This window comes from Atractosteus spatula, chromosome 19 (genome assembly GCF_055471065.1).
Source record: "Atractosteus spatula isolate fAtrSpa1 chromosome 19, fAtrSpa1.hap1, whole genome shotgun sequence".
In the NCBI taxonomy this organism is placed as follows: domain Eukaryota; kingdom Metazoa; phylum Chordata; class Actinopteri; order Semionotiformes; family Lepisosteidae; genus Atractosteus; species Atractosteus spatula.
This window is the reverse complement of record NC_142724.1, coordinates 14,531,843-14,556,579: the sequence shown is the minus strand read 5'-3', so window position 1 is coordinate 14,556,579 and position 24,737 is coordinate 14,531,843. Positions and strand designations below refer to the sequence as shown.

At 44.0% G+C, this 24,737-nt stretch overlaps 1 protein-coding gene across 1 annotated transcript in view; it reads right to left on the bottom strand.

The window, feature by feature from the left end:
* Positions 1-24,737, bottom strand: part of LOC148818141 (pleckstrin homology domain-containing family G member 4B-like) — a 37,228-nt gene that overhangs the window by 2,544 nt on the left and 9,947 nt on the right. Inside the window, exons 3-21 of the mRNA XM_088937253.1 lie at positions 23,307-24,603; positions 21,459-21,671; positions 20,674-20,797; positions 16,010-16,103; positions 15,360-15,446; positions 14,831-14,947; positions 13,795-13,893; positions 13,533-13,681; positions 11,436-11,574; positions 10,841-10,963; positions 10,197-10,388; positions 8,340-9,286; positions 7,626-7,875; positions 7,127-7,216; positions 6,303-6,527; positions 5,209-5,379; positions 4,468-4,645; positions 1,050-1,166; positions 130-396 (exon numbers count right to left, since the gene is read on the bottom strand). Of these exons, the coding sequence (XP_088793379.1) occupies positions 130-396; positions 1,050-1,166; positions 4,468-4,645; positions 5,209-5,379; positions 6,303-6,527; positions 7,127-7,216; positions 7,626-7,875; positions 8,340-9,286; positions 10,197-10,388; positions 10,841-10,963; positions 11,436-11,574; positions 13,533-13,681; positions 13,795-13,893; positions 14,831-14,947; positions 15,360-15,446; positions 16,010-16,103; positions 20,674-20,797; positions 21,459-21,671; positions 23,307-24,603 (4,879 nt within the window). The remainder of the gene's footprint in view (positions 1-129; positions 397-1,049; positions 1,167-4,467; positions 4,646-5,208; positions 5,380-6,302; positions 6,528-7,126; positions 7,217-7,625; positions 7,876-8,339; positions 9,287-10,196; positions 10,389-10,840; positions 10,964-11,435; positions 11,575-13,532; positions 13,682-13,794; positions 13,894-14,830; positions 14,948-15,359; positions 15,447-16,009; positions 16,104-20,673; positions 20,798-21,458; positions 21,672-23,306; positions 24,604-24,737) is intronic.

Here is a 24,737-nt window from a genome sequence, read left to right as displayed (position 1 = left end):
TTCTCCATTTTATAAAAAGAAAGGAGATTAAAGGCAGACAAATGGAGAATTCTCCACCTAAAACTGCTGTTTTGAATTGCTAAAATGTTTTGCGTATGTTAAATACTTCACAGCACAGCCATGACTCACTGAGTAAATGAAGGTTCTCCGTCTCATTGTCCAGATCGTCCTCTTCCAGAACCCCTGTCACCAGGAAGGTGCCCTGGCCCATCTCCCCTCGCCGCGGCTGGCCAGGGAGGTAGCGGTGAGGAGGGAGGGATCCCCGCCCGGAGGAGGAAGAGGATGAGTGACTGCCTGAAGATGACGTGCTGCTGCCTGAGTCTATGGAGTTAGGTCTCATCGACAACAGGCCTCCATGCGTTGCAGAGACAGTGATGGAAGACATTGCCTTGGATTCTAGAAAAGGGGAAAACATCTATTAAAAAGCAGTGTGCATTCAGACAGCAACATTAATTTAATAATAATTCCTGACACATATATAATGCTTTTCTGGACATTCCGTTACAGGTAATGGGGACTCCCCTCCACCACCACCAGTGTGCAGCCCCACCTGGATGATCCAACGGCAGCCATAGTGCGTCAATACGCTCAGTACACACCAGTAATCAGTGGGGAGGAGAACAGAGTGATGAAGCCAATTCATAGATGGGGATTATTAGGAGGCCATGATTGATAAAGGCCAATGGGAAATTTGGCCAGGACGCCAGGGTAACACTTCTACTCAATCAAGAAACACCCTGGGATTTTTAATGACCCCAGAGGGCCAGGACCTCTGTTTAATGTCTCATCCGAAGGACGTTGCCTTTTTACAGTACAGTGTCCTCCTCACTATACTGGGCCATTAGGACCCACACAGACTGCTGGGTGAGCACCCTTAGTTTTTCCCAGAAGGTCCCCCATCTAGGTACTGGTCAGGCTCATGCCTGCTGTGCTCCAGTGGGCTGCCACTTGTGAGCTGCAGGGTGATATGGCTGCTGGTCATAGAGAATACTGGCAGCAATAGAGGTTGTCACTGGGTTCTGTTGGAACACTGATGAACAATTAATTACCTCTTCCAGAGTAGACACAGTTGACCGCTCTGTCACAGATTGCGGCTGCACTGGGTTTGATGTCCATGAAGGGTTTGCTTCCAATTCCCATGAACACCCTCTCCTGCATTCGGATCTCTGGATGTCACACAGGGAGAGAATATTGGCACAGGGACCATACGGTAGTGGAACATACTGTATATTCACTTGGGTCAACTTCTCTTAAACAGTATGTTTTGTTATTTTGATCTGCTGTCTGTATTCTGTGTTGGATTGACTTGAACTTAACACATACAGTATGTAGATCTGATCTGCAGACTATTTAGAAAGCTAAATAATATCATAAAACAATAGCATAACGTGCAAAATTATTCAGACCCATTTTGATGATATGATGTCCCATTTTGTAACATTACGAAACAATGAATACACTATTTTAAATGACTATTTTATTCAAAACTTGAATGCTGAAATTGAAACAGGTAAGATAAGTTACTGTGTCACCAAAACCTAAAATGAAAAAAAATGAACTATGTTGATTGCATAAGAATTCAACCCTATAAACTCTTTAATTGGTAGAAGTACCTATGGCAGCAATTACTGTCACAAGTCTTTTGTCCATTCTTCTTGGCAGATTTGCTCAAACTCTCTGAAGAAGGTTAGGGATCACTTATGGACAATCAACAGTTTTCACATTTTTCCACATATTCATAATAAGATTCAACTCAGGAATTCAATTGAGCCACTTAAGGACATTCATTTTCTTATTCTTAAGCCTAAGGTGAAAAAATCTTCATTGTAATTTGAGGTATTTTTAAGTCTCATTCAGGTATTTTTAAGCAGGTTGTCCTCTAAGATTGGCCTGTACTTTGATTCATCCATTTCCCCCTCCGTCTGCATGAGATTCTCTGTCCCTATTGATGAGAAGCAGCAGAACAACATAATGCTGCCACCACCATGCTTGGCCATAGGGATAGGAGAGTACATCGTTTCAGAACTTGCTTCAGAAGTTGTAGAAAGGCACAGTCCAAGAGGTCAGCTTTGACTCATGGACATATTCTCCTGTCTGAGCCAATGGATTTTTTAGGGACACCTAGGCAGTATCTAGTGTTTCACATCAGTATGAAATACCTTTCACCCCTTAATGATCAATTTCAGTGTGCTCAAAAGAATATGCAGTGTTTGACCTCTTGGACTGTGCCTTTTTACAACTTCTGAGGCAAGTTCTGAAATTATGTAATCCACTATTACTTCATGCAGTCACTACACAATTGTGTTTTTTTATTTTACTTTGTTTAAAGCAGGCTGTGTATATAACAAATATTAATTGCTACTTTAAACTGTGATGACTACAAGCTTTAAAGCAACAAAATGTGAAAATTGTGCAAGGGCCTGAATACTTTTGCAAGGCACTGTCCATAGCCGGGTCACAACTATGACATCACCAAGGTCACACACAGGCCTGTTTCCTCTTTTACTGCTCGTCACTGCCGACACTGCAGGAAGTGTAGAGCCTCTGCCCACACTGGAGTGGTTCACACTACACACTTCACACTGAATTCCTACACCAGCATAAAGGCCCTTCAATACTGAGCCAGAATCTTTTGACTTCAAGAAGTGTAAAGGATATACTGAGTACAGCTACTATAGGTACACATAGATCTTAAAATCATTAACTCTGTGATTTTTTAATGTTTCAAAAGTGGAAAAGAAATTCACACGTCATTAAGGTGTTTGCCATTCATTAGGAAGAAGGGTAATTTTCAATGATTTGGTTTCCTGATCAATTCCTACTTGCAAACAATAAATGTGTCACGATTATAGTCCCCCCTCCTTAAGGGTGCTCCAGCCCTTTCACTAAGACTTTATTCTCTGCACCTGTTCCCTATTCCCAGCCCACCTTAAAAGCCAGGCGCTGACGCTCATCCGGGCTCTGCATCTGATTTCCATATCGTGCGAGTCCGGGACCAGGAGGCGCCTGGTCCCGTTAAGGTTTTAACCTCTGTTCCCGTTCCTGTTCCCCGTCCGCCGGTTCCGACCCGGCCTTCGTGGTTTTTAATCCTTCTTCTGATGGATCTTCTGGTTTTGGACTTACCCTTGTGTTTTGGATATTCCCTAAGGACTACTCTTTTGGATTGTTCGCCTCGGCCACACCTCCCCCGTGCACCAGCGCACCTTGGACACGCCCCCTTGTCTTCAGCCCCGTTTTCCTGCATGACTTTTCCCTAGTGTTTCCCCCACTCCGTCGGACTGTGTCGTCCGCATAGGGTCCGGAAAGAACTGTTCGTTACAGAATGCAGAGCCAACACCTGGACCCCGCGGACGGCACCCTGGCAGCCTGGATTCCATCAGTTTTTTTTTTCTCCCCTTTTTTTTCTTAGGGCTTCGGAGCCGCCCTGAAAAGGAGGGGCGTACTGTCACGATTATAGTCCCCCCTCCTTAAGGGTGCTCCAGCCCTTTCACTAAGACTTTATTCTCTGCACCTGTTCCCTATTCCCAGCCCACCTTAAAAGCCAGGCGCTGACGCTCATCCGGGCTCTGCATCTGATTTCCATATCGTGCGAGTCCGGGACCAGGAGGCGCCTGGTCCCGTTAAGGTTTTAACCTCTGTTCCCGTTCCTGTTCCCCGTCCGCCGGTTCCGACCCGGCCTTCATGGTTTTTAATCCTTCTTCTGATGGATCTTCTGGTTTTGGACTTACCCTTGTGTTTTGGATATTCCCTAAGGACTACTCTTTTGGATTGTTCGCCTCGGCCACACCTCCCCCGTGCACCAGCGCACCTTGGACACGCCCCCTTGTCTTCAGCCCCGTTTTCCTGCATGACTTTTCCCTAGTGTTTCCCCCACTCCGTCGGACTGTGTCGTCCGCATAGGGTCCGGAAAGAACTGTTCGTTACAAAATGTCAACCTTGAGCATGAGGAGGATGCAGTGTTTTAATTTTTTTCTTTATTCTACCATATGTATGTCCACACGATTTGTAGTCGTTGATTGAGTCTTTGCATCTCGGCTCACAGTCGCATACAGGAGGATCGGTGTTGGGTGGAGTAGGAATTCTGTTGGCGCTGAGCCAGTTGTGTGTCACCAGTCAGAGTGGGTTAGGGATGTAGCTGAGAATCAGGTCTCACAATACTCTCATTAATATCACTGTGTGATAAACTGGTCAAATTTCAACCTTCCAGGACAGCTTCCAAACCTCGTCCTTCCTGGCCCCATACTTCTGTGTCCAACAGTAACTGTAACTTGAGCATCTAATCCCTTCTAAATGTTCTAAAAATAATTCACTCTAAAAACTGAACAAATTACAGGTTAATTAATAAGGGGGCTTCAGCGGGAATAAAAATGTGCTGCTGCTCGTGCCAGTAGGAGCTTGAAGAGTCCCTGTCTTTCCTGATGGCTGCCAAAAGCCACCCAGAGTGTGATCAAGAGGCAGAGCACTGACCTCTGTTGCGCACTGCTTGGTCCCACAGGATCCTCTCCAGGTCAGTGGTCCAGGCCTCCTTCACCTCCGGACTCTCAGCCTGCAGGACATAAGTGTCCTGGGACTTCCGCCGCCGGAACCAGATCTCGAAGCAGAGGCCGCTGTCCCCAGAATTACGTGTCATTCCGATGTCCGAGGTCTGGATGAAAGAACGTGGTTTATGCGACCTTGGTTGACATCAGCATGCCTCTGCTTGGAATTTCACTCAAAGACACCTTGCACAAAATCCTTAGAATATAGTTGATTCCAGAATATCAAGCAATAGTCAATGTGACAAAACATCTTATATTAAATTGGAAGTAATTTTAATAAATGACTAAAAATCAAATACCTAATTAAGCAAATTTGCTAAGAAACAGATACACTAAGGAGAAAAATGCACCTTAGACATTTAAAAAATGTTATAATTCAACACAAAGCCTTGCAGCAACATGAGGAGGCTGGTCATTATAACACAAAACAGGGATTTTTACAATGTCAGACTGAAGAGAAGAAACTGGGGATTAGGACTGAGGGGAGTCAAGTAATATCCAGTTCTGTTCCTTTCCATTTTGCCTGACTGGTGACACTGTCTGCAACAGACTGATGTCTCATCCAGGGTGTATCCCACCTTGCACTCATTTCTTGCTGGGATAGGGTCCCTTGTAAACCCTGTAGTGGAGAAGCAGTTAGAAAATGGATGAACGGACGATGACACTGTACCTTAAATGATTGCTTGTAAAGATACATGTCATTCCCCACTTCTGTCTTCTTGGTCTTGCTGAAGAGGATGAGGTCCTGGAAGAGGAAGACGTGTCGGAAACATTTCTTCTTCCTGAACGACACCAGGAACTCATTCTGCCGGATAAGCTGCCCCTGCTCCTTCAGGTTCACCTGCACAAGTAGACAGGGGTATTTGGATGGCCCCGAGAATAATATCTGGAACAGTACAGATTGAGGCAGCAGTCACTTCATTCTCTTCTTCGGGCTTTGCCGGCTGGGAGCTCATAAAGGTCAATCTCCCCAGCTTTCACTCTGGGCAAAATGTGACTTTCTGCTACTCAGGAAAAGAGATGAAAGACCAGACACTACTGCTGATATGGACAAATGAAAAAGCAGCTTTGTGGTTGTTTGTGGTTGGCCAATGGTGGTAATGTCAACAGAACGTTTGCCACAATGTAAGCTCTTCATAGAATGATATTCTAGTGCTACGTTTAAGATACATTTGAAGTATAAAGTGGGTTTCTTTTTTACACTGTCCTAGATTCTGGGGGAAAATAAAAGCATTTATAGTCAAACTGGAGAACATTTATTAACTCTCCTACAGTGGGAGAAACTCAAGTTCACAGACAGGGACAGCTCCCTTTCACACCCCAGAGCTGAGTGCACTGTTGTGTTGTGTATATTATAGTTTCATCCACTTAAGATTAAGATCACTTTATTGGCCATATACAATTTCTTGTATTAGGAATTTGTGTTTTTCACATACCCCAGCTTGCTCTCCATGAGACACACAGACAGTGAGAGAAGCTTGGGGTCAGAGTGCAGGATCAGCCATTTATACAGCACCCCTGGAGCAGCTGGGGTTAAGGGCCTTGCTCAGGGGCCCAACAGAGTAGGATTCCTCCTCCAGCCGCAGAAATCGAACCGGCAACCTTCCAGCCACAGGCACAGATCCTTAGCCACAGTGCCACTGCTATGCCTAATTTGTGGCACAATAATTTGTGGCACTATCAGGTTTTTCTCCTAATTGTGAAGACATGTAACATAACATGTATGCATTTCCTTCCATAAGCGGACTGTCCTGTGGCTCTTACATCACAGTCCTGGATGTCGTCCATGGCGAGCAGGTCATTGCCATGGCGTAACTGGAAACGGATGACCTCCAGGGCCGCCTGGATCTCGGACCTCTCCCGGCCCTGCTGGGGCCCGCACTCTTTCTCCATGTCCTGCAGCAGCAGGTTGTATTTGCTGATCCTCTGAACTGGCTTCAGTAGGTACGACCACAGGTCCATCTTGTCCCCCAGCTCCAGCTGTTTCTGCTGCTCTCCGGGAGGAAACATCGTGTGAGAATGCCAGTGGAAAACAAGGAAATGTTAAAGATGGGAAACAAGAGGCACATCTTTCTGAGAGTCTGGACAAGCTGCTCAGCCCTGTAGTTGAATCAGATTCTCTGGAATCCTTCTGTAAACAGCTGGATGAGATCCTTAGTGAAGGAGAACTTGCCTCTGGGCAACTTTTCTTTTGTACAACATACAGTATTAGAACAAAAAGTACAACTTTTCTACAACATAGCAGTTTCAGAGTAAACAGCAAAAGAGCAAAAAATGGCGAAATCACAGCGAGATGTGATAAAAAAAAATCCATGAAATCACTACGCACATGTACTGCAGTGAAAACATTTACTGTAGAAAAAAAACACTCCCAAGCAGAATAATAGAAACCTTTTCTTCCAAACCCTTTACCTGTGGTTATTACAGATTCAGTCTTTTAAGTCACCTCAGTGTTGCAAACAATACATCAGGCATGAATGGGCCAATAACAGTCTTGAGTAATATTCCAAAAAACAGATTATGTCACATACTGTACAGTACATGTTTGGCTGGCACAGGCGTTAGTGACTCAGAAGGGGATTTCGTACCTTGAAGAAGGCATGACCATGGTGAATGATCAGAGAGTCAGACTGGGGTTTGTTCTTACTGTAGAGAGCATAAAGCCCAAAGCTCTCCCGCTGTATGGAAAAATGGCACAAGACCCAGAGTTAGTGAATGAAAAGTGGCAGGAATCAAGGCAGGACACATCCGGCAGTAATTTGTTTATTTTGAATGTCAACTATGACCCACTTTTTTCTTAAGGAACAAATCTGTGATCAAGCGCACATGGTATTGAGAGTTTCCAAACTGCCAATCACATGGCACACATAGACACAAACACACTCTCACACCAGGGACAATTTACAGAAGCCAATTAACCTACCAGTATGTTTTTGGATTGTGAGAGGAAACCAGTGCACTCAGAGGAACTGGTCCCACTGCCGCCCACACTGTATTATTGTGGCAAACAACCACATTCTCCCTGACATCACCTGAGCTGCTGAGGGAAGGTGTGTCTTTCACACAGAAGGCCCTGGCCGGACTCACGTGTCTGAGGAAGCAGCGAGCCACTCTCAGCGGCTCCCTGAGGCAGCCCTCCAGCTCCTTGAGGAAGAAGTGCCTGTGGAAGTCATGCAGCTTTTCCAGGTTGCCAAAGATTCTCCCTCGCTGTCCCCGCAGGTCCTGGGGCACATCCGGCCGCTCCAGCTGGGGGAAGTAGTGAGTGATGATGTAGCTCAGGGAGCGCACATACTCCCGCTCTGTCAAGAGGAGTTCTTCCACGATTCGCTGCAACTTCCTGCCGACAGGCCCAAATGGACAGAAACCGCCAGCGTTAACAAGGCCAGGCTTTGTGGACCCAGGTTTCGCCCAAATCAAAGCAGCTACTCTAGCCATCCACATGGCCAGACCCTTCATCTTCAGCACAATAAAATATCTGAATATTTGCACAAAACAGAAAATGCTGCACTGCTTTTCAAACTGGTCCAAGCATTTCAGATAAGAAAGCACTTTATACATGAACTTTAAATTCACTGCTGATGTCTAATTACTTGTTAAATGAATTGCCTAAGGTTGGTTGCAGATTCATTTTATCTGTGTGCATACTGAAAAAGACAATAATACCTCTGTGGTTTTGTGGCAAGCTTGGAAAGAAGAAGAGACGAGAAGAAATGTGAATTTTAACAGAAACGCCAGATGTCCTTCATATGTACTGTATGTTTCTGATGGAAAATAGTAATATGTAATAAGTATGGAACTTACAAAACATTGCTGCCATTCTCCTCAGAGTTTGCAGTGGGCACTGGTGTTCCTCCCTGAGCCCTGTGTCCCCCAGGACTGGAGGCTGGAGCCATGAGTCCAGTTCCCAGGTTATCGCTGTCCTGTGAGGACACACAGTAGGATTCCTCGGAGCAGAAACTGCCGTGCCGTGACATCTGAAACTCCCGGGCAGCCTGCAGGATCTTGCGGGAGGGCTGACCGCAAGCTCTGGCGGTCGGTGAGACGAGCGGCTCTGAGGGCGAGGAGCACACGCCGGAGCCTTCGCTCAGGGACCTGCCCAGGGCCTGCTGCTGTCTGGATAATTGCTCATGGCTGGAGGAGTCAACACGTGGAAAGTCTGGGCTCTTTTCCTGAGCTCCGAGAAACTCCTGTGAGTTTTCTTCCTTGTCTTCTACGGACTGGGGCACAGAGGCCTCAGTTTTGGAAGCCGGTGCAGCTTTCAGGCCCTTGCATGATTTGCTGTCTGGTTTGAAATTTAAATTAAAACACATTACCGTGGCAAAGTCATTTCCCTTGGCTTGGTAATTCCTGCTGCCAGGCAATTCTGCTGTTGTCCTTGCTGGTGTGTGGTTTCCACGTGCAGGGTCTTCACTAGGGGAAGGCAGCAGGAAGGCAGTCTCCTCTGCAACCAGTCTCCTGGGTCCTGATACAACCACTGCAGGCCTCTGGGCCTTCTCAGATTCCTGCAGCCTTTCCTCCAACTGCTGCCTGACTTCCTGGCACTTCAGCCAGGCAACGTTCCACACCCTCATCCCCCTGGAGCCCTTGAGGGTGCAGGCCTGAGCCTTCACCTCCTGGAACTGTGCGGCAGAAAAGGCTGTGAATTTCTCCTTGTACTTTTCAAGAGTACTTAAGTGTTCTTTAGCTACACAAGAGCCAGGCCCAGCCTGCTCCAGATACTGTCTGCAGCCCTTGGCAAGCTCAGTTGCCTGAAAGGAGAAAAATATATGCCTGTCAAACAATTTGATTATTCCGAGTAGCCATGAGTTATTTTTTGCAGGTAATGTCACCAGGGTAACTAAAATATTTCTGCCCTGATAAAAATGTTCAGAGTGATTAAATTAACTACTTTAAAAGGAAATACTTTGAAAGGATACAAAAGGAATGTAACACGCTGATAGGTTAAGATTAAGAGTACTTAAGAGTACAAACAGAAGAGATAAGAAGCAGACGTGATATATATATATTCAAAATCCTAATGGATATTAACTAAATTAATCCAATGGGCTATTTTGGCAGTAAAAAATAAACAAATAGACATAAATGAAGATTAAGAGATGGCGCATCTGAAAATAGGAAGTACTTTCTTCCATAAAGGGAGTTGAGTGTCTGGAACTTGGTAGCCAGCCTGATGTACTATAGCTGATACTGGCAGATATTTTATAAGATGACAGGATGAGATCACTCAGTCAATTTGTTACTAGCAATGCAGTGGCTGAATATGCATGAAATGCCTCTGGCCAATAAGTATTCTTATACGCTTATCTACAGTACTCTTCTCTACAGTAGGTGATAGTTATCAGTTAATGCATATCAAGCAGAAAGGCAACAGGTATTTTTTGCATCAATCTAACATTTAAAATATGAAATTTTGGGGCAGAACAGCTACAATTCCTCTCTGCTCTATGAACAGTACAACACTTCTTGTGCATGGGTTACAGCAAAATTACGTCCACTACTATCCTGGGAGACAAAGCTGCATAGCATCTCAATACTGTACATCAACGTAAAGGAAGTCTCAACATACTTTATGAACTTGCAATGGTATAGTGTATAAAATACGTATATCAAAGTCCTACTGTCCAGCAGGGCTGAGGAACCCTGTAGTGCTTCACCAACCTTTTCACAGAAGCGGTACAGATTGACCATAGTCTCCAGCTCAATGCGACACTGCTCTGCTCGAGACAGAAAGTCAGCCAGGCTGGATTTGAAGGTGAACACCATTGTGCGGAAGATCTCCTTCTCAGGGTAAGAAGATGCCTCAATATTGCCAGCCTCTGTAACCAAAGCCAATGCCCGATTCTTCTGTTCCTAGATTGAGTGGGAAAAGAGCAGAATTCTAGCGTTGGGGTTTCACTGTGACCTCTTCAGATGATGCAATGAGCATTAGCTCATTGTAATATATACAGTACATACTGTACCAGCCACATAATGGGTAGATGTTTGAAAGAGGGACTGTCCTGCTTTTGAATAATAATAACTGTTTCTCACTAGATTAGTTTACACTTTAAACACCCCCTTCATTTCTTATACTCTTTCTTACTTCATCTTCACATGATATTAATATTGATAACCAGGGCCCGGAACTGGTACAATTTGAACCACAGATGATCACCAAGTTGCCCTTGTAAGGAGCTTCCATCATTTCCATTGTGAGGTGCTGTGCTGTAATTGCAAAACATGATAACACAAATTCCTGCTTAAACAATGTCAGCACTGAACGGTAGAAAAGTACCCGAAAGGAAAGCCCATCTTAGACTCACAGTGGCCTGCTCGAGGAAAGAGTTGAAGTTGTGTAGGGTCTGCTCCACCCTCTCCAGGGAGTCCTCCACTGAGTCGGCCTCCAGCAACCTTCTCTCCCCGTCTGCATCAAACCAGTCCCTGATCTACAGGTGAGAGAGCACTTCAGACCCATAGGAAGAGCAATGCTTTGACAATACAGTACGTCACCTTTGCTTTGGACTTACAGCACTTACTTTCTGCTTTCCCTATTACTCGTATGCCAGTGTGGGTCTCCCACTGGTTACACTTGGACTGGCATTTTATCATACTAAATCAGTATTTCCATCAAAGTGGGAATTCCCTTCCCATTCCCATCTTGACATCACCAATCCAATAGCACGTCTTTCCCATAGATACTGCATGTACTGTAGTATGAGCTCAAAGCAGAGCTGTTCTGATCTTGTGTAATACTATGACAGTCTACTCTAGCGTACATTCACAAACATCTTACAAAGATCTTTCAATCATCGACTTGTTTAGCTAACTATCCATGCCTCTGCATTGTATAGAAATGGATGCAAGGCTGTACGGAATGCATTATTTAAGGAAACTGTCACAGTGCAGTGTCATTCTTACCTTCTTAAACCTGCCCTCCAGTTCCCTGAGTTTGAGCAGAAAGTCAAGGTGCTGCAGGGATTCATTGGACTTCATGACAAGCGTGTGAACTTGCTCCTCCACCTGGTTATAGAGGTGGGTGATAGCGCTCATGGCATCTCTGAAGAGAGAAGTCAGTCACTATGAGCTTTGTATTGGAATACTGTCTTCACTGGCCCTAGAGAGCCATCACTTTCTACAGTAATTCACTCGGGACTGGAAATAAAGTAGGTGAAGGTACAGTAGCTTCCCATTACATATGAACTCAGAAATTCTAGGGTGCAATCTATCCCAATGCCATAATGGGAGGAAAAGAGGAATCACAGTAATAAAAATCTATGGGGAAAGCATTTTCATTATTTTATTATGGAGACACAAGCCTAAAGAGAATTAGGAAAATGTGATAATCTGTTCAAGTCTGCATCTATTAATCATCTATAGTTAGCAGACAGGGATTGGGAGACATTGCCCATGTTATATACTGTATAATTACAAAATATATAATATAAATAATAATATAAAGATATCATCAAGTATTATCATCATACTTGATGATATCTGTGAATATCAGAAAAGGGGTAGACATATTAGTCTACAGAGCTATTACAGAACTGTCTTCTTTTGAAATTGAGTGAGTTTGAAACATGAGAGAGGAGCTCAGTCAGTTAGTACACACCTGCTGAGAATGATCTAACAGAGACATAGGGAGCATCTCAGTATTGTGCACCGCATATCTAGTTAATAAAAAAGTAAAGCATTTGTCTGAAAGGTACAGTAAATATCCACGCCATATATTTACCATCCCAGAAGTAAAATACAAACACAAATCTGCAGTTCTGTAGATGCCAGAGACTGGCCACTTCCAGTGTGGCCACACTGATTTCAATTTTTCAAGTACATGATTCATGACACATTTATCTCTGCACCCGAAGTCAAACAAACTCAGCGAGTACCAGCAGGGATGAGATCATATTTTTAAAAGGATCTGAATGTCATAAGGGCATAAAATGAAACAAAAATCATTTGCACAGCTGTAACAAAGGAATGTCAGAAGTAGAGTCACCATGAGAAAGTAGAACAGCTATTCCACTCAACAGGAATGAAGCATTTCCTTCGTCTAAGTAATCAATATTGACCAGCAGAATGGAGGACCTGGAGCACAGGACACAACCACAACCCCAAGCTGCAACAACAGCCTCCATCTATGATTTCCTCACTCTTGAAAAGGCACATCTCTGCTAGGCATTTGCTGGGCTATAATCCAGTTGAAAAACAGCAGCACTGATCCATCAGCAAAGCAAACAAGACTGGATCACAAGCTTTCTTTCAGAAGCAGTTGTCAGTTAGTGAAGCAGAAATGTCTGTAGAAATAAACTCCTGCAACTTGCAGTGGCCTCCAGAAGAGCCGCGCGCATGGATTCTATGTGCTCCCTGGTCCCAGTGCCCAAGCTGGAGACCGTACAATGATTGTTTTTTTCCCCAAATCTGACTGGATTGGATGTTGTGAATGTTGTGGATGAATCCACTGGAAGGATGTTGTTACGATGGAGGCAGTCCACTAACTTGGCAGTCCTGGGTTCCAAAATCTCCAATTTTACTGTGGGAGCATTTATTACCTTTCTGTATTCCCTTTGTGCCCATTATTTTAATTACACATTTATATGTGATTTTTTTCTGTTAACTGTACCTCTTTTTTAATGCATGAATTATGTAAAGTCCCTTGAGACTGCTCTGGATTGAAAGGGGCTATAGAGCCTTAGAAAATACTGATTGAAAACTGAAGTTGTGCCTTGTTACAGTACCTGTTTCAATCTATTTCTGCATTTTTCCAGTTTCTTTTTAATTGTGGAGGAAGCAGGTCAAGATCCTTTTATTAGTCATCTACATATCTCAAATGACTCAGAACAAAGAAAACAAAAAAAAAGTATGGGCCTAAGAGCTTTCAAACATTGTAACTGCTTGCAAGCTTACAATTCAACACGACTTACTGTGAGTGCCAGATACCCCCAAGATACACTTCGGAATAAGAGTCATTTCTATGATTTATTATGATGTAGCTAAGAAGTGCAGAGGAGATACCTGTAATCCTCAGAGCAGGCAAATCGGGCCTCCTCCTTCCTCAGTCTAGCTAGCATGGCCCCACCTTCCCTCTGCAGGGCAACCAAGCGGGTATCCTCCAGCACCTCCTTCATCATGGTCTTCTGGTCCTGAATCCCCTGCTGGACTTCCTGCCACGGGGAACAACACACCAGATGCTCAGCGGAGCCGACTATTCCGCTTTCCACCCATCGAGGCTGTATGCTTACAGGCTTCTCACAAGTTATTGCCGGGGGGTCATTACCTGAACGGTGTCAATCTTTTTGTTCCCGTCAAATTTGCTGATGGCTTTCTGGAGCAAGCTGGAGGCTTCTTGCAAGTCGACCATGAAAGGACCCAGTTTCTGTAAGACAAGCAGGTCCAGTAAGAACTGGCTCAGAGGTCTGGTCCAGGCCCTGTGTGTATTAGTTCTCAGCTGCTCTCAAATTGTTTTGTGTCTAATTTAATTGGACAGATATATTTCTGTTCCAGATTGACACAAATTCATTTCTGTTACTCTCAAATTCCCCCAAAACAAATAAGAATCAAGAATGTCAAATGATTTCTGATACTTCCTACAATATTTTATAAATTAAAAGAAGGAAATCCATTACATCCGTGTTACTATTTCCTGGATCTAGAGAGGATAGACCTGTACACCGAAAATCCACAAAGGCTAAAGGTTTTTCATCAGTGATAATGTACAACAATTAAGCCAAGCATTTAATCACTTACAGTACAGTGTTATGGTTTTAAAACACCATGAACTATAGTAAGCAGATGTAGAAGACAGAACTGTTAATTCTTTTTTGCTGTTCCTCATCAGATAATATCCTTCCATAACATACTTCAGAGATTTACATTAATATCTGAGAGCATGTTCTCATTTTACTAAATTGTAAAACTGGAGAGGGTGTCCATTTCCTAACATCATGTTAGGGTATTTTTATATTCAAAAGGTTGTTTTCTATGAACACTGACTGACTTACTGTGTTTACATTTAAAAGAAAAAAGTGCAATTTTGTGAAGACGCAGTGCAAAAAAGTATTGCATCCCAAAATGATTTAGCAAGGAGTAAACACATCCTCAGAAAAGAAACCAATCTTGCACAGTATATCTGCTAATATGTACCATGGATATGCCCCCACTTCTGGGCAAAAAGAACATTTGATCTACCGAGGACTTTCATCAGAGTTTGAAATGACTCTTAGACTGAGACAGCGGGCTGCAGGTAACCACAGCACACACACTCTTCAGGAAGTGACCTGGGTCAGGAAGCTGGCAATGGATGTCAATCAGACCTGATAAAGCTTTAGCCAGTCACTGTGGCTGTAGGGGAACGTGCCCTCCAAGTCTGACGTCAGCTGGCTTCCTTCCACAATCTTGTGCAAAGCCTTCAGTGATGTCATCACTTCTACCTGAAAGGTCAGAGACATAAAGACTCTTATCTACTAGAGGAGTCCCTAGTCTGTCCTTAAAGGCCTGATCATGACAATCAAATTCATGATAAGCTTTAACAGCAAAAGGTACTATTTATTCTATATGTGTAAAGCAAATATACATCACTTAAATATGAAAAACAGTGTGTAGTGGACCCTTTGTTTTTCTTAGCAATGTTTTTGTTGTTCACTCACACAGGAATGGATTAATGTGCATCCTTTTCTCTCTACCATCCCATTTAGAGGTAGACTCTCTTTCCTATACAAAAAATCGACTGAGGACACAGTGGAAATCTGAAGTGTGTCTAAAGGTTTACAAGCAGGACAGAGATGCAGGGGCCATCATGACCCTTTCCTTGAAGAACACCCCAGTACTGGCAGATGCTCTGACCTGAAGTCCTGGATGTCTCTCTGTCCGTGGACCTGTCTCCTTGTCCACCAGCATCAGAATGCAGTGCACAGCATGTAGAACCTGCTCCTGGTCCAGCGGCAGACAAGAGCACAACAAGCCATCAATACAACACACTACACAAGCATATTCCTCCATATTCCCTCAGCATCCCACTGCACAGAGAAATGTGAGCTGTTTGTGATGCAAAAACCCTTTGTCTGATAGATTTACAACAATTAGTCAAATTCTTTAGTTCAGTAACTAGGACTCCAAAGAAACTACAAAAATGTTCTAAGACAGTTCATGTCTTCCACTCAGCTTAATGGACAAATGTGTTTCTTCAGCTTACTGTATCTACACAATGTGAATGCATACAAACTTGAAACAAGTAGCCCACACTCTAGAAAAGAGCTTAACTGATTAGGTCTTCCAATTATTACATATTTTAAACTGTTCAACATGTTATGAGCAGAGCAGTCCACAACATACATACATTGCTGCACATTTCATACCATATTATTTAAGACAGAGAAAGATTACACATTTGTTTTGAAGCTGAGGTAGAAGAGACTCTCTATGTTCTTATGTGCCCCCTTGTGGTCAGAGATAGTAGTACAGGTTAGTATTGCATATACTGTAGATCTGCATACCTGGACCATCATCAAAGCTTGAATCAAGGCTGGAGGAGGAGTCTTCTTCCTAGCATCTATGACCAGTGTCATTCCAAGATCCCTGACCTCTTTCCTGCAATTGCAGAAGGAAGTGTAAAGATGTGTTTCATAATGCTTGCACTCAAGGAACGTTAACAGATGGCGTGCTCTGTGTTTCAAAAGAAACACAGTTCTGCTTTCATTATTTACAACTTGTCGATATGCCTCACGACACCAATAAGGGCTGCTCTTTTTTGGTTAGGCTTGTGTATACGTACAAAAAAGAGACAAAGGCTTCAGTGGGATTTGGTGTGAAGGATACAATCCCTTAAAAAAACATTCAATACAAATATTTCAGGCACAAATTAGAAACCACAACAGTAAGACACAAGTTAGGTATGAGCAGTGAATGAGAGGACATCAGGCTCTCTAGTATAGTCCTGGTCTTGAATGTGGCCAAATTGGACACTTCTTAGAACAATGCTGGAAAGCATGCAGAGCTTGTCTGAGATGGACACCTGTGAGCTCAGCAGCTGCAGGAAATGCAGGCAAAAGTATGTCATGATCTCATGATGTTACCATGGCTTTCCGCAGCTACCATCAGATTAGCATTACTGTTAAACTATGCAAATGACATATAATTGTATCTGCATGAAGAATAACTGGAAAAATGGGCCGGAATCCAGGAGAACATGATGAAAAAAGATGTTAAGCGTCTGCCTAACACAACACGCAAACTCTTCTGGAACCAGATAATTAACATCACACTCCTTCAGAGATCTGTCATTCATGTGAGAGGGGCAGCTCTTTGATATTCTGTGCTATTTTTGCCCTTTTACAATGATGCATGTTGGGTTTTTGAATTACGCAACATTTTATTGACCTGCCACAAGACTTGTATAGGAGAAGCACACATAAAGGCAGCCAAGCTGCTATAATCCTTTTCCTCTGAACTATATAATGATATGAGTTCTGGGGAAAACAAGGATGACTCTAGTCCTCTAGAAGTAAGTTGTTTCCTCATTTCTTCCTACAATGTGAAGTACAATATAAATATCTCTTTAAAAAACTCTTCACATTGCAGGAAGAAATAAGGAAACAACTTAATACTAGAGGACTAGAGTCGTCCTTGTTTTCCCCAGAACTCATATCATTATATAGTTCAGAGGAAAAGGATTTTAGCAGCTTGGCTGCCTTTAAGTGTGCTGCTCCTGTACAAGTCTTGTGGCATGGCAATAAAATGTTGTGTAATTCATGCCTTCGGAAGAAAGCCTGGTTAACCCTGCAGGACAGGGCAGGTCCAGAATCCTGACCACCGGTCAGCCCCTGTGGATGGACTGCTCTCCACCTACGGGCAGTGGTGCCCACAGTTGTCCTGATGACCCTCCCTGCTCTCTTAGCAGATTGGCAGACCTGTTTTTTCAGACCCGGTTTTTCTACAGTTTGTCACCGGAGGTCCTGCCTCTGTTCCATTCCTCGTTTCACAGGTCTCCTGTGAGGAGTGATCAACACCGACTGCATTGACCATAACTCAGATTACTACACGGCCCCTTTGGTACTGTAGCTTAATCTGCTGGCAGAGGCATCTCCAGAGATCTCGACCGTAGTTAGCTCTGCTGAAAAGACTGCAAATGAGTTTTTTGATGACTTTGCTGTGCTTCTTTGTCAGTTTTAGTTACTTTTTTAAGTCTTCGCTTTGTTCTGCTGGTATGTTCTCCAGTTTCAACACAGATCTGTAAAAGCAGCTGCTAAATAGTCTGATGCTCACTGTGATTCTTGTCATATTTGTCATATCTGTGGCTCCTAAGTGGTGTGCACTGAATAATTTGTTTTGTTTTCAGACTGAGGTAGGGCGCTGTGCAAAATAATTGCTTCCCCACAAGACACTTTGAAGTCTGTGGCTGCATTTTGTATTGCACTGTACCTATTCAGCTATCACCCTTATAACCATAGAAGTATCCAAAACAACCCCATCAAAGCAGCAAAGCCACTCCCTTATACTAACATTCACATCATACATTTCTCTTTAGTTAATTTCCCTCCCTGAGCTTCCACACTGCTAGAAGACATCTTCCAAAAACCCTGAAAAATAAACCCAATCTGTTTTTTGAAAAGCTTGCTTACTTAGACAACACAACTGTTCCACTTCATTGGCATTTGCAATACAATGCTTATATTGTACTAAACAACCCCCTACCGGAGATGGTGGGGGGTATATATATATTTACAAGCATGTCACCTTGAACTTAAGAGGACTGTCATTAAAGCTGTGTAAATACAGGGCATAGTCCACAGGATAACTGAGGCCAGGTTTTGATGTGCCAAAACAGAGTATAGCTTAGTAGACATAATGCACCTGACTCAAATAGACAGACACTTTACACATTGTCACATTTCTTAAATGTATTAAACTTGTATTCTTTCCAGGAAGTGTCAGTTAAGGGTCTTCTGAACTTCTAAGAAATGTTTGTTTTTCATCCTAATGCACTTTACATATATGATTGGACGTACTTCACCCACCACAGAAGAGCAGCCCCCACCTGCACCAGTAGCCCCACTAAAGTGAGAAACAGCTTCAACAATTGAATTAAGGGGGGTCTTTAGAGGAGCCAGCTTGTTTGAGCTCAGAGTAGAATCTTGCCAGCACACTGAGGTTAACACAATCTACTCCTATAATGCCATGGGATCTTCAATGACCAAATTCAGGTCCAGGAAGGCAGCATGGTTACATGTGAGGATCCTATTCAGCTGTTTCCTAAAGAAACCAGAAAATCAGCTTCGACAGCTTGACCTGGTACTTAGCCACAAACACAAATTATGTTGAATATTTTATGATAGGGAAGAGTACCACCTACTGGTCCAACACTAACACTTTGAGTAGCAACCTGATTTTCCTCAGAAGAATCCAGTCCCTGATCTAGGGTAAGCATTGCAAAGCTTGCTTAACAAGATCAGGGTATAAGGTGGTACGGCTGTAGCTCACTTCAGACACAACAGACACAAGGTGCTGATAACATACTCAAGAGACCTGTGACTCTTGAGTACTCTTGATACTCAAGAGACCTGTGACACTTGCTGCAAAGAATGACTGTCCAATAAACACAGAAGTATAACTGAGAATGAGCTTCATATAGTTGTCTTTATAAATGTCTGTTTCAGATAAATGGTGCAGGAAGCTTGATCCCCCATAGTCTGGAATTAATCAAACTTATTATTCAAGCAAGTTATTGATTCATCCAGAACGCTAACAAAAATATATTTCAACATAAATAATATACCCTAAAATAATATATACAGATATTATTTAATTTATTTAGTTTGATATCTGGACTATGAATCCAGACAATAAATAGCATTTAGCAGCACTTCATATATGGGACTACACTTTTCTGAAGGGTGCGCTAATATTCTGCTGCCCCCTTGTGGAAATTGATCTGCAACTACAACAAAAAAAGGGTACAGTATTATGTAGAGAACGTTTGACTAATTCTGGCATGATACAGTACCATTCTGCCCCCGTGTGGAGTACAGATTTGACTACAGCATATGACAGAAAAAATGCTGCGATGTTTTTTTACTGTCATCTACATGCACAGCAATCATGCAAAGTGTGTGAGTGACATGTTGGCTCTTGTAAGAATCCGTGGGCAACTGCAGTTCAGTGACTAGATGTCAGTTCAGCATCAGACTGATTCTTTGACTGTCTTTTTTAAAACACTGTCAATTGACAAACAGAACGACGTCTCCCCAGGAGTTCTGCTGCGATGTAAGAGGAGCTTTCCCTATAGGCTGTGTTCCGTTCAACAGTTTCATATGTTTGTTTGCAGGTTTAACATGTCCTCCCTTCTCCCCTTGTTTGAACAGCTCAGCGTTTACACTGGGAACAGGCCAGGACTCAAACCAGTCATAAACCATTTGTGAATATTTTAGAAACCTGAGCAGGAAAACAATGGACTCTTTTGGAAGCTCAAACCAAAGAAACAACATTTTGAGTAATTAGTTAAGGTGGATTTTCTCCCCATGTGCCCGATCATGTTTAATGATATTGTAAGAAGACTAAATTGTGCTTTTATTTATGGGCATGATTTGTAGGATTAGATTTCACATTTATGTTGGCGCCTCTGGGTTTTTATCGTAGATCAAGCTGTGTGCCGACAAAGCTTCAGACTGCTGGATACTGTGCAGAGAATGAGAAAAAGGGTGATAATCCCTGTCTTTGCTGTTGTGTTGATTATCCCTTCCACTGACGAGGAGAAGATGAAAACTGCAATTCTTCCTGTGCCTCATCACATCGGTAAACATACATTCGCTGGCCATGATAGTAGAAGCCCCTAACAAATCATATGTCGGATCTCTGCAAGGAAAAGCACCAGCAGAAACTGGATTCCAAAGGTTTCTGAAAAATTTGGCTGTTAAGTCTCATTCCATTTCACTGGCAAGATCACCATCTGTTGAGGTTGTGATAACACTGGGAATTGGTGGGAACTGCACATTCTACCAGTTTTCAATAGGACTGCGATCGGGAGATTTGGTGGAGAGGTCACTTAATCCTCCTTAATCCAAGCACGCAATACTGCCCTTGAGAGAGACTGCTCATTTAATTTGGGGTTCCTAATATTTTGGCCAGTGTATGGAAGCAGGGGCCCTCCCTGTCAGACTCTCACCTGGGGATGGAGTGGAAGTAGAGAAGCAGCTTGCAGAGCTCCTGGCTGGAGACCAGCGGGGACTTCCAGCCGTTATGATCTGCAAAGACCTCCAGCACAGCTCTGCCAGTCCTGTCTCTGCTGCCTGCAGTGGGGAAAGGAGGAATGAGCTCACTTAGAAGGGTCTCACACAAGAGGAGGCCATGCAGATCTTTTCGCAACCATCTTCCATCGTAAGTCATCAAGATACTGGAGACCCCCCAACGTGATCCTTAAATCAGAAAGTGACTTCTCCAATGGGAAAAGATGGTTGGACTTCAAAGACATAATTTTAAGGCTCAAAAGAAAATTAATTTCTCAAACAATTGGACATCCATTAAACCATTTAGGCTACACTGTCCATTACCTAAACTATTGTCTAGGGAGTGATAAGTCTGGGACAGAATGGCCTAAATGTTTTAATGGTGATATTCAGAAAAAAAAATAAAGGAAGAGAGTGCCTTACAAATTATACTGTAAAACATCTAAAGAGGTCATGATGACAGAATTTGCTTTTAAGAGTACTACTTCCTTCTGCATCTGCTGCTGTGTGCAAAATACAGCCTGGTATAAACAAAGGGCATTGATCCAGATGCTGGGTACAGGACTCTGGCACAGAAATGTGTAGCACAAGTGTCCTGGGCCAGCTCTTGCCCTTTGATGTGGACGATTTGGTGCCAGCAGTGACATCTGCAAAGATAGCTGTGCTGCTACTGTGCCCCTTAGCCCACACCCTCGTTCTCCCCAGTGGCCACTGTACCCTGTACCTGGTAGACAGGCGATTCCCAGGTGCAGAAGGTGGCTGCTGAACTGTGCAGATGGTGGCATCAGGCTGCTGGCTCTGGAGGATCCCAGCTGGGGCAGTGGTCTCACGTGCTTTTCAGCTGGGGAGGAATGGGCTGCTTTCTCAGGGCCATTATCTAAGAGGGCAGGTCCCTCTGTTTCAGCTTTGCAGGTTTGGCTGGCATCCTGAGGGGAGACTGAAGAGTATCGCCATTAGTTTTGCACCCCAGTGTCCACACTGTTAGCAACCTCTCTTGACACCCAGACACTGATGTCATAAAGTCAGACACTGATAGAAGCCAAGTGTAGATGAACAACAGTAAGAGGAACAATTATCATAAAAATTGATACATATCTACATATCTTAAAAGATCATGTTATGAAAGACAGCTACTATGAATTAAATAATGATTACATTTTTTATTACTGTTTGTATTTTTTAAAATCTTTGGATTATTCAGAGCAATGGACAATAGATTCACTATTATCTAAATTGTTAGAGTAATGATCAAGACACTGACCCGTAATTCCATAGATGGACAGCAGGAGATGTGGTGAGCTGAAATAGTCACCACTGGGTTCATTTCACACTTGTTTCACAACAGACTCCCCTTCTTTTGTGACATATGTGTGATACGTGGCAACACATTGTGTCACAATAATGAATGGCTTTATCACCCAGGGTGAAACCTCTAGAATTGTGAATCTCACTCAACAGGAAACTCTTCAGTACTGTATATGCTGATGTTCAGGACCTCAGCAGGCTTACTAAATATCACTGGTAGAACCATCCAGAGATGCAATCAATTATAACAAATTATACCATTTAAATTATATAAACATGATTTACATAACTTACATATGTCTCATTCTGTTCATTGATGCATCTGTATAACAGCTCCACGTTGAATTTGAACACTTTTTAATTTTAAATAGTGGTGAGAAAAGAAAGTGCACAATTCTTGCTTTGAACTTTAAGGTGAACACTTTTAGGTTGAGCAAATGCAAAGGCTGTCATTACTTAAGTTGCTCTCCTTTTGCTCCTCTTTGGTTTATAGGCTAACATATGCCTGCTGCTCTTTAAGACCTGACTTGTTTTAACTCCCGAATTCGCTTACTGCCAGCACACAGTCTCCCTTGTTTCCTTTACCCATTTAATATTGTCTGCATCCATCTTTAGAATTCCCGGTGCAATTCAGAACTGTTTGACCCTGCCCTTTCCCCCCTCACTGACAGCCACGTCACTCCGCGACAGGAATGCTGCAGTTCCTCAGCCTCTGCTAGGACAGATCTTTCAGCAGTCGCTATTTCTGACTCTGCTAGGGCCGCTCGGTTAACTTGAATGCCCTCGTATTAGCTGGAGGTCAGTGGTTAGTGGGTCTGTACAACAGAGAAGTCTTTTCACAGCAGCAATCAAAGGCTGTGCCTAAATCATCTCCCTTTGAAAGGCAAGTTTTATTGTCATTTGGCCTCCAGCATAATGAACTGATAGCAGAGTGATTCCTGAACAGATGTCAACACAGAAAGTCAGGCCTAAGGCCCCCTCAGGCCTAAATTAGCAGAATGGTCAAACAGAAACGATGCTATCTCAGTCTGCACTCTTTTTCAGTATCTCTCATGGATTTGCCAAACAATTTTGACCCATAATGTTTCTGCTTAAAGCCCATTGATTTTACATGCTTGCAGGAGTCTGGAACCTGATAAACTTGCACTGGGGACATTTGTGATAATGCAAAAAAAAATACTTAGCAGAACACAAGGAAAAAAAAGCACTAGATCAGACCATATCAATTCAGAGTCATGTCAGTACAGTCCATCACTATAGGTCTTACCTTTTTTACCTGATTTTCGTCTCTCCACTTTTGGGGATAGCAATCCAAATGCTGTTGTCTTCTTACAGTGCACTACCTGGACACTTGGTGTCATTTCTGTATAAACGCCAGGGCTTCCAGCTGCACCCGCCCTTTGGCCTACAGAACATTTGCCCAGGAGCTCTGGCGCAGGGGGAGGGGGTACTGGCTTCCCTTTATTCTTGCTACTGTCTGTCGTCCCAGAGTGCTGTGCTGTACAACAGTGCTTAGTTTTCACCTCACCCACCTCCCTGCAGATCATGGATGAACCGCTGACATCTTTGGCAACCTGGTACAGATGCTCCTCATGGCAGCACTGAGGGGTCTGGGATGATGACACTCTCTGACAGACAGAGTCCAGCCCCCTAGCAGCCTCTTCCAAAATCGCTGCGAATCCCCCTTGTTCAAAGCTGACGGGATTCTGAAGTGCTGCCAGATAGGACTCCCGGTACCTGCACCTCAGCTCCTGGAGTTCGGACTCCTGTCCTAATTTCCTCCTCAAGCACGGGGTACAGGGCTCCTCGGCAAACCTGAGAGTCCGTCCGCAGGGCATGAGATTCACATTAGCTGGGGGAGGAGGCCTTGGTGCCTCCAAAGAAGAGGGGTCTGCTTTGGTCCTTTGAGGGGTCCTGCTGGTTTTCTCCTTGGTGAACTCCACCAGGTCTACGTAGTCCCCTTCCAGCTCTGGGTTGCGGCTGTCCCAGGTGTTCGGAGACACCCAGCCGATGGGCTTGCTGGGTGGCTTGGACTGGTCCACCTTGATGAGCTTGGTGCAGCTGCTGTCAATCAGATGCAGGGATACAGCAATGCCATCCTTGGCAGGGAGAATCCGGGTTTCTACGGAAAAGGAGGAGGGAGGTGCGCTTGGAGGAGGAGGCTCCGGACTAATGGGCGAGCTAGCCATGGCTTTGGGCTTATCCACAAACTCAGGATTCGCCACCTGCTCCCACGATACTTTGACTATTCCCTGATCCGTGGACAGCAGGCAGGTGCGCAGTGGGGTTCCATGGCGGCCCTGGTTGATCTCCCGCAGCCACTCCTCGGTGAAGATGCTGGGGTAGGAGGTTTCAGGGACAGGGGTCTCCTCCACCTCCCGGTAGTCCTCCAGCAGGCTCTTGAGGACGATGCGTGCAGCCTGGTCTCCAAAGGGCTCCACCTGGAGGTAGAAGTCCCCTGGGCGCAGGAGGAAGGGGTTGAGAGGGGCAAGCTGGACCACCACCCTCTCTCGCAGGCAGAGCGGCCAGCCCTCGCAGCGAAACAGCACGTCAGAGAACACAGCCTGTGGGCAGGGCCAAATATTACAGTTTATTTCTGCTCACAGGCCGTTGTCAGCAAAGAAACCTTATTCCTATTTCTGCCCTTTCCCGCAAAACATATCCAGACGTAACCTAACACCTACTCTGGCAACCTTAT